Source organism: Toxotes jaculatrix, chromosome 20 (assembly GCF_017976425.1).
Source record: "Toxotes jaculatrix isolate fToxJac2 chromosome 20, fToxJac2.pri, whole genome shotgun sequence".
Classification (NCBI taxonomy): domain Eukaryota; kingdom Metazoa; phylum Chordata; class Actinopteri; family Toxotidae; genus Toxotes; species Toxotes jaculatrix.
In genome coordinates, this window is record NC_054413.1 from 13,391,939 (window position 1) to 13,402,458 (window position 10,520).

Sequence of the window (10,520 nt, forward strand, 5' to 3'; positions counted from 1 at the left end):
GTTCATTAGATAAATGTCATGAGTTACATTCATGTCAGAGTGTACACAGTACCAGCTGGGCTTAGACAGCAGCTAATCTCAGATATTTTAAACAGTACATATCATAGAGTACGTGTATAACAAAGACACTGACAATGAGAAACATTCTGTAAATGTACTGAAAAATGGAAAGCTTCCTGCTGGAAAAGGATTCATACTGCACTTTTAAACTCTGATAAGCTATCCAGGAGACTGGCTGCTTGGAGGTGTGGACAGTGTCCACACAGGAGGAAAGACTGGGCAGAGTTTCCCCTGCACATCCTTAGTGATAAGACCCTTTTATCCAGAAAGCCTCACGGCACTGGGAGTGGATACATTTTTGTTTTGGGTGGTCTCATTGGCAGTCAAACCCCTAACCTCCAGACAAATTAGTGTAATGTTGTATCCATTGAGATAATAAATACCACCATGCTTTTTCATCTCATTTCTGTCTCACCTGCGTTTGCCTTAATCTTTTTTTTTCTGCACCTGCAGTTTTATTATGACTCAGTGCTTGTCTTCCACAACTATTAGCGAACAATGATGTATTGAATTAGGAAAGTGGAATGAAAATCATTCAAATTTGAATTCAATTCTTCATTCAAGCCAAAAAAATTTTTTAGTAAAGAACATATGTGATAAACAGTGATGAAATGGCATTTGCTAGCTAAATCATGGTGTATTTTTATGATTTTAAAATTATATAATCTGACACAAACACAGCATGTACACATCTTGCTTCTCTTCCTTGTCCTCCTCTTCTTTTTCTCAGCTCTCTTCTTCCTTCCTCCAGGCATCTCTTCTGTCTCCAACTGTTTTGCTGTCAGTATCATGTTTGGAAAGTCACCCTGTGGGTCAGCCTAGGGCTTGTAAATTTGTCAGCAGCAGCGCAGCTGGAACGGAGGAGGGTGAGTAGCATCGGCACTCACAGGAGGCCTTTTTATCCACTATGGCCTTGTGGTTGGTTCAGACATATCTTCTTTAGAGATATGACCATCCCCTGAACATTTGAGGGGCCGAGGGACGCTGCTTTTGATGTGACACCAAAGTTTGAGGGAGACTTCTTGTATAACCAGGTTGGAATCCATGCTGTCTGACAAGTATATTCAAATATGCTCTAATTATCACTGCAGGCACACACGTCAAGTCATACATCTGTATTTGACTACATTCAGTTCAATCCCTAACCCTTGACCCTGGCCTTACAAGAAAACTCCAGCTGTTAAGTAAATTTATTTACAGGAATATAAAATATTCTCTAAAAATTTGTTAAAATTCTGACAAGAAATATCAAGGACCAGAATGCAGTGTAGCCACAAGACCTGTTGAATTTGACACCAACAGAAATACATTTGTTCTCTTTTTCTTGCAAACGTCCAAACATCAGACTCAGTGCAACAACTTAACATCTGTGTAAGAAGTCATTCCATAGCATTTTGGAAAATGGTATGGAATCACATACACAAAAACAAGTCAGTTATGGGGAAGTGGGTTGATCAGCAAAAATGAATTGCAAGAGTTTAACACAAGATAATTCCTGGAGGGCACATATTATCACTGATGGGTTAAGTTTTTTCCTTTATTAACCCCTCAAGCTGGGGAAATTACTCTCTGCATTTTACCCACACCAAGTGAATGAAACACACACACAAGCATGTACATGCACTAGAGACGCTGGGGCAGGGGGCTTCCCTGGTGAGCAGCCAGGGGAGCTGGGGTGTATCGGTGCATTGCTCAGGGTCACCACAGCCATGGTCGCAGAGGCGGGGCACGTCTCCTTCATCACCACCCATATCCGTTGTGCATATCAATGCTTGGTCGAGAAATAGAACCGGCGACCCTCCGATCTCCGGGCGGTCCAAAGTCGCACTCTTAACTTGCTGTGTCACGGCTGCCCCCAAAGAAGGTATAATGTTTACCATGTTAACCATCTTACTTTTGGGTGTTTACATACTAACATTTGCTTATTAACACTAAACACAAAGTACAGCACAGGCTGATGTGCCCAATCAGAGTATATGGTCATAAACCAAAATACCGGGACAATTTAAAATTCAGCCTGATCCTGACACTAAAAGGAAAAGTCAGGTGAACCCCAAAGTTACAGCAATTCATCCTGAGAGGACTGTGAATGTCTGTACCAAATTTCATGGAAGTCAGTCCAGTAGTTAAACAAATATGCCCACAGAGCACTTTATTAGGAACACCTGTACACCTGCTTATTCATGCAATGATCCAATCAGCCAATCCTGTGGCAACAGTGCAATGTATAGATCAAGAGTGCAACCACTTTGGTCTTTGGTCAATCTGTCAAGTGCAGCTAAACATTTTTGCTGGTCACACCATGCCCCTGATTCAGTGACTTTGGAGATGGAACAATTGTTGGTGTCAGACAGCAGTCAACAGTCTCTATAATTAGAATGGCATGAAAAAACAAAAAGCATCCAGTTTCCTCCTTTCTCTCGCTTCTTCTGCTTTTTACTGACTAGCAATAAATCCCAGCAGGCTTCCCAGTGGCATCACAGAAGAATGTGACTGGAGGAATGTTTACCGTGACATTTACACCATTCCTGTTGGCACTGGTCATTTCCATTACTAGAATGAGCCTCTCTGGCAGAGCAAATGACTGGGTCCATTACAATAACTAATGGAGTTTACTGGGCACACAAGCACATGCCGAGTGTGAGGTCAGAGGTTCATAGGTTCACAACCTCTTTTAACACTGTGACAGACCCTAAATTCCAAAGACATACCTACCAGTGTTTACAAAAAGATTTGTCTCCTGTACTGTGAAGCCTAAGATTAAATTTATTTATATTTTATGTATGTATTATATTTTATAATGGTAAATGCACTGCATTTATATAGCACTATTCTAGTTTTGTTGACTACTCTTTACACTAAAAGTCACATTCATCTAGCGCTTTTACTAACACACGCACACATACACACACATACACACACACACACACACACACACACACACACAGATGATGCACTGGGGGCAAAAACACTTCAACATGCAGACTGGGGGAGGTGGGGATCAAACCACCAACCTTCTGATTAGTGGATGACCCACTCTACTAACACTTGCTGTTACCACTGTAACAAGGTGACACTGGTTAAGCTGTTAGGATTTGAAAATGTAAGGTAAAACACAAACATACGTATCATTAATATTGCCTTCTAAAAACAGGGAGATGAGATGTGATTTCCAACTCAGTCCAGATCTTCAGTCAGAGATTTAGTGTGCACTAATGCCACCTGTGGTATCCATGTGTTCATAATTCCGCAGTGTATATGCACACCTATGTTCCCTTCTTACAATAACCAAAAACTTCCCCACAACCCACCTGACAAAAACACAGACATCAGGGGAAAATTTCATGTTATCGTCTGCCACTTATCTGGGTCTGGGCCCGGGTCGCAGGGGCAACTGCCACCCAGTCCACAATACACCTAAGTCCTATGGCACCTCCCATGGGTGGTGGACCCATGGGAGGCGGTGCCACCTGGAGTGGGGCTCAAACCCACGACCCCGAGAGATTAAGTCTCATGCTCTACCGACTGAGCTAACCGGGCAGCTCAGGGAAAAAGGCATCTGTGCCCACTCTGTGTGCCTTTTTGTCTCCCCTTTTTACATCTAAAAACTTCAGATATACAAACACCAGCCTCATACAAGCACATAAGCACTAATTCAGACACTAAGTTAGTGTCTGCTAAAATCTCCTCTGCATGGCCTCCTCCTACATAGATGTTTAACACAAAGTTTTAAAGCACTTTTTGCAAAAAGAGCTGGAGTAAAAATACACACATAAAAATACACAAAAATACACATGTATATGGGCTATGCAAATGTACTAAACTACAGTTACTGATTTACACTGAATGGCTGCACAGTAATCCTCAAAACTTCAGTCTTATCATTAAAAAAGATTCAATCACACAATATGCACAACATCAATATGTTTATAACAGGGCCAATGGCCTAATATATCATGTGCTGTCTGTTTATATGAGCTCCTGAAGGAGGCCATCAGCCTGTTTCAGATCAGCTGCTTCTTACTGCACACCCTTGTGGTCAAGAGTCCTTCTGAGGTGTTTTCCAGGCCGATGTTAAGTAAAACAGCAATGATTTGTAGCATGGGCAAAACAAAGAAAGCGTGTGAAGACAGAGCAGAAACTGTTCTACAACAGAAAACAACAGATGTGAGAGAGGAAAGTGTAAGTTCTACCCCATCCTCATTGAGGCACAGCAGAGCAAACAGAACAAATTCCCCTATGCCTGTACCCAGAGGTGATAAATGGAAGTAGCGTGTCCTAATCATATATTCCACCAGGGTTATCAGCTCGGTTTGATAGATAGATAGATAGATAGATAGAGAGAGAGAGAGAGAGAGAGAGAGAGAGAGAGAGAGAGAGAGAGAGAAGAAAAGTAATCTCTGTACTGTAGCCCCAATCTCAGCTGCTATCTTATCAAGTCAAACGGTTATGGCTTGAGAGGGAGAGATATTATCAGAGTGGGGGTGGGGTGTGGGAGACATGCACACGCTCATCTACATTGTAAGGTCTGTAAGCAAGAACTCAGAAGGACAATAGAATTGAGCTGTAACACCTCGTCTTTTATGACAGATTTAAAGCTGGACTGGAAAAGACATAACCCGATATGTTTTCCCCATCAACCCTGTTTGTTTCTTGAGGCAGCTGTATGTTTTGCCAGAGAGCTTGACAACCAATACAATCCAAACATAAGAAAAAGGAAGCACTTTAAAACAAACACTGTAACTCAATAACCAGAATTATTTGTATATTTTGGGCCATTTTGAACATTGCTACAAGTTCACAGCAGTCAAATATCTGATTCTGTAAACATATGAAAACAGAAAGATGTTTGTAGTTTGTTAATGTCATTTTTCTCACCATTGCAGTTTCAACTGCCAAGTTTCTTTCTCAAAAAAAGATCCTTTATTCTGTTTCAGCATATCCTGAATTCCTTGCTTAACTTCTGGCTAATGGGGTTTATGGTATATTTGAAGCTGAGGTGAGACAACGGGTGGCCATATGTTCTGCTCTGTTCTGGTCTCTGAGGCTTTGCAGGAAACGTTTCAAGACAGTTTAGTGATTTTTTTCTAAAGCTTCCTTCTGCATCAGACAATTGACTCTTTGATTGAAGCCAACTAATTATTTGATCATGCTGGGGCTTTGGAACAAGTTTCACTGGAAGTAGCTTAGGCACTGAGAAATGCAACCAGGCATCATAAGACAAAGAAAACAGTAACTGAAAGGGTGCTTTAGTTCAGAATAAGCCTAGGGCTGTCTGGACCAAGCTAATCTCTTGAAAACCCACTTCTTAAAGCTTTCTGTCTTGTTTACCTTTAAAGTGTGGGAGGTAGGTTGGTAGAAAGCTTGGGTGTTTAGGTAAGAGCTAAGAGGGCTTATGACAGCTCAACTACAGCCATGTGATGGGTTGTGCAAAGACAGACAGGAGAGAGGAAATGAAGAGAATGAGGATAGTCATGATGACAGAGACGTACACAATAGCGTAAAATAATTTAAAAAATAATCCAGGCAAGTCAAAGTCATAATTAATGGTAACTAAACTGCAAAACTGAATACACTTTTGGCCATTATCAAACAGTTTCAGGTGCGTTAAAACTATCACAAACCCTAATTTCACCAGTAGCCAGGGAAAACAGTGAACACATATATGTGGCTAAGTGTAAACAAAAGTGTATTGAATAAAATTCTTTATTCATTATTTTAACCAACAATATCTAAATAGGCCTTTGAAGAGAAATCAGATTGATCAGTCACATGGGTGGGGTCTAGTTCACCTGTTAATTATAAATAAAACAGTAGGAAAAGTAGAAAAACAAGAATGACTCTAAATCCATGGATAGATTTCCCTTGATTATTATGTGACCTTCCCCCTGGTAAAACCTGGTAAATAAACAGAAAAGGTTGGAAGAACAAACCAATAGGCCTCGCTTAGAGAGGTCTCCACACCTGTTTGTTTGCCTGCCTGAGATTGGAGAGCTATGGGCCGAGCAAACTCATCATAGTTAAATGTAGATGACACACGAACAACATTTGGAGTTCCTGTTCTGTGACCCCATGAAACCAAAACCATTTCTGTGCACCCTTGACTCACAGCTAACAGCTCGGCCACAAAAACCAAACCTGATAGGAATAGCAAAGATTTCCCCTGCATGCTATTATAGTTCTCACAGCGGATTCAGATATTTGTTCAGCAATATGTTGCCCCTCATTAATTTAGCAAGCACTGACCTCTCGTATTTGTTTTCCACTGGAATGCACCTCACCAGTTACTGGTCAATGTCTCCCCACTTACTCTACAATATACTGCCCTGTGAGAGACTTACAGAAGGTCTGTCACTGGAGACAAATAAATAAAAAGGGTAGGAGTTTTTCTACTAATGACATCTCAACTGGAGTTTGTATTTAAAACAGCACATAGCATGGGTATTTGTGGCAGGACTTCTCAGGATGTCCTGAACATCAACTACTACCAAATTCTTTTTATGTGACAGCTTAATGTAAGATAATCATTGTTTTCTCTTGAGAGTAAAAGAATCACTTAATTTCATGTTCAAAGTCAGTGTGTTTATTCAAAGACCACTGCCTTTACCTGAGTGCACCGCTGAGCATTAGGACATGTTCAGAGCTGTCGCATGTCACACAGTATGAGTCATCCAGCAAACAGTGTGACTTCACTAGACCTCAATGGAAAGCAGGATGTCCACAACACAGTGATGAACATGCTATTCTAGGAATAAAGATGAAAAAGGAGCTGGAAAATATTCTTCTGGTTTTCAGTGGATGATTCTGAACAAGTGATGAAAGCTAAGAAGAGCAGATGACTGAAGGGGGGGTGGGGGGGTGCATAGTTTGCAGAGAGTGCACTTGAGACTGGATGTAACACAGAGGCTCTTAAATCTATCTGTGTCCCAGGAGAATACCCTCAGAAAATGAGCTCTCTATCTGTGCTACTGCCACAGCTGGCTGTGAAAGACATCAGTTAGGGCCAAAGCTTAAATCACTGTCATCATTTTATTTGCTATGGGTCAGTTTAAAGTCTGAGATTCTTACATCTACACACAGGGATGATCTACTAATGCAACAGGTGAATCCGGTTTTTAATCAGATCATCAGTGTAACAAGAACTGCTGACTTCCTCACTTTGATCTGACTTAACAAACAGATTATTCAGGTAAAGTACCTTTCCATGGATAACTCTGCTTTAGGCTCCATCTGTTAATCTAGCCCCATATTTTTCAGATTGCTTCAGACAGATTGTTTGTCCTCTTTGCCTTTCTTCCTTTCATTTATCTTGATTCTAATTTGTAGTTTCACTTTGGCCACACATGATATCCAGATTTTTTTAGGCCAGTTTTTAAACAAGAAAGACCACCCAGAAGTGTTTCAATCATCTTTCTTCTGAAGCCCTCTAAGTCACAGCACACAAACTGCTCCAACTGAGCAAAGAGACACATTAAAAACTAATCGGACAGTGATGACACACGGTAGTCGTGCAAGGCCTTATTTGTAAAGCAGATGGAAAGCCTTGGCCTGTCCAACATTAATTACAATCACATTCAGGGAGGAAGCTGGTTCCTCCTCCAGGGCGGTTAGGACTCTGTGTACAGCTGGAAGAGATGGCAACCTAATCCCCCAGTCACCACAGAAATCTGAGGGAATCGTCAAAAGATGCACAGGACGTGATTAATCAAAGTGGAGAGCCAGATGTGCACTGGAGTAGAACCTCAAACTGACACAGCACAGGAATACCAAAACCGCAGACACACAAATGCCCCACCATCACCATGACACACCCCCAAGGAAAAGCCAACAGAGGGGCTCTCGATATTTGAGATCGAAACAATGACCACCTTCTGTCTGGATATCTGGCTTTCATCACTACATTTTGCAACACCAATACTCAGAGGATCAATATGTAAAAACATGGCACTCCAACCTAATTCTCTTCTTCATGTGTGGTACTATGTGACATTATATTGTTATTATTTGTACAGACTTTCTTCCACTTAGTACTTTCCTCTTTCTCTTATTTTAGTATTAAAACTTTCTTTTCTTGTTCAAACTTGCACCAACAACACCACGTCAAATTCCTTGTATGTGTAACATACCTGGCAATAAAGTTTTCTGATTCTGATTCTGATTCTGATTAAATGGTTTATAAAGGTGAGGACGTAAAATATATAAAACACTTCCTGTTTTAAGAGCTGTTGAAAGTCAGAAAAACAATACGAGTCCTCATTCTTCAGCAATGACACACTCCCACCGTTCTCATGGCTATATTATGACAATGCCCTCAGTTCCCAAGCAAAATGACAATCAATCTGGATTTAAGCCTCTCTGACTCTGTTTATCTTCCAGCGCTCTGTTTAGAGTCTCCCAGTAAACACTGGAGATGGTAATGGAAGGAAGGGCTTTTGGCTTTTATGTTACAAACTCGTTAAAGTCTCACTCTTTATCGTCACTGGAGCTAATTAAAGATAAATCTGTTTGGGTAACACAAACAATGCGACGCAATTTACACGCGCACACACAACCGCTGCGCTGGAGGTCAACAGCAGAAATATCTTTATACACACACACACACACACACACACACACACACACACACACACACACACACACACACAAACAGCAGTGGTGTCGGTTGATGGTTTGCTGAGGACATAGGCCTAGGTCTATTTTTCTCACAAAGACATAAATCAAGGAGTACACTGCACAGCAAAGCTGACCGCAGAATTTCGGTCCTATAAATGAGCCGAGGAGGGCCAATCTACCCGGAGAGAGGAGTAACAATAAATAACTCCGAAACAATAGGCTAGAAACCTCATCAGTTTTTCTAACCCACAGAGGAGATGAGGAAGTTATTCGGCCTCTGTGTGGTTTACACAATGAGCCAGTTCGTGTTCCAACACTACACGTGCGTGATGTTAGGTCTGTTTTTCCTCTGTGCGTAAACTATGAGCTCCAGGTGTGGCGAGCACAGGTACAGTGTGAAAGCTGATTTAATTTCATGATAAGCACAAGGCTTAACTCATTCATTCATACGTCAGTTTTAGAAAAAACGTCCCACTGAACTGAGTTTTTATCAAATTTGTGTCAAATAAGATTCTTCTTGTCTTGTCTTCACCCTTGTTCCCCACACCTGCTCACATTTCCTCCCCTACTGAGATTTTTCAGTTGATTCATTTTTTTGATTCAGGCTTTATGAAACTAGAAAATACTTTCCAAACGCGCCTTTACACACAATGAATTCACAAATAACCCGAACTAATGAACTAATTTCAAATCACTTACCTAAATTAACGAAGCTCATCACCATGTCTGCATCATTTAGAAAGGCAGTTTCTTGATATGTGGCCAGAGGAGGACTCTGGGTTGTCCGCGCGGACTGATGTCCGTCCAGAATGCCTTCCACTTTGCTTTTCTCGTCGCTTGATATGGTGTTGTATAAGTCCAACATGAAAAGTGGAGCGGAGTTGTACTTTCCGCGAGACAGATGCGGTCTCGGTCTGTGGGGCAGCCCGAGGATGGACAGGATCTCCTTCTGCATCTCCCTCTTCTCGTGCGTCCGCAGCCGCCGGTGGATGAAACCCGGGTGCGCTTCGTTGTTTCCATCCAGTGAATACCTACTCCCCGCGACTGGGAACATGCAGTAATACGCGCTCCACCACAATCCGACCAAGGCAAGCCAGCAGCTGGTCATGGTGTCGTCCACTTCTGCTCTCTGGAGTCCCAAGTGTGTCCGCCTTAGAGCCTTCTAGTCGCCTGTCCAAAATGTGAAACGAGCGTAATGGTAACCAGTGTCTGTCCGAGCGCTGTTATCTGTCGCAGCTACAGATCAAAAGCGAAAACAGAGTCGCGTATCAAGCCATTTGAAACCCTTCCTAAAACAAAATGCGCTGAACAGTGTGGGTGCTGCTTTCATTTCTGATTCCTGTAGTGCGCTGTAGTGCCTCAGGATAAAGCGGACCATCTGAAAGTTTATTGTGGGCGCTCCGGTAAGTCGGTCAAAAGACTTCGATAGACTCGAAGTTCACCAGTAAAAGAACTCCTCTAAAATAAGCCATTTTACGCATACGGATATGTCTGCTTCCCAAAATATGAGTTTCTAAATTTGAGTTCTAAGACCGCCTTACAATATTTGAACTGCTCTATATTACTACTACTTCTGCAGGCTGTGTATGAGGGTCTAACAGAAATCAGCAGGTTGAGGTTCCATATGTGCGCGCGCGCATGTACGTCTGTTTGCTTCTATGTGAGTACGTGTGCTGAGAAACCGCCCACTCCGTAACTAGAGGTGGAGCTCTTCATTCTGAAGGGACAGCTCTAACATCATTTTTCTATATTTTATTCGCTGCAGAATAACAGCCCGTCTATTATAATAAACACGTCAAGTCTTTGCAACTGTATTGCGTATTATGTACAGTACATGTTACAGTTAC

At 41.8% G+C, this 10,520-nt stretch overlaps 1 protein-coding gene and 1 non-coding gene across 3 annotated transcripts in view; both read right to left on the bottom strand.

Moving 5' to 3' along the window:
• The window catches only part of bmp6 (bone morphogenetic protein 6), a 49,010-nt gene extending 38,721 nt beyond the window's left edge, over positions 1–10,289 (bottom strand). For both annotated transcript variants that reach the window (XM_041065852.1, XM_041065851.1), the window contains exon 1: positions 9,373–10,289. In XM_041065852.1, the coding sequence (XP_040921786.1) occupies positions 9,373–9,781 (409 nt within the window). In that variant the 5' untranslated portion in view covers positions 9,782–10,289. The remainder of the gene's footprint in view (positions 1–9,372) is intronic.
• trnal-uaa lies at positions 3,528–3,600 on the bottom strand. Its single transcript has one exon. It is a non-coding gene; the product is annotated as a tRNA-Leu (tRNA).
• Positions 10,290–10,520: the final 231 nt, after the last annotated feature.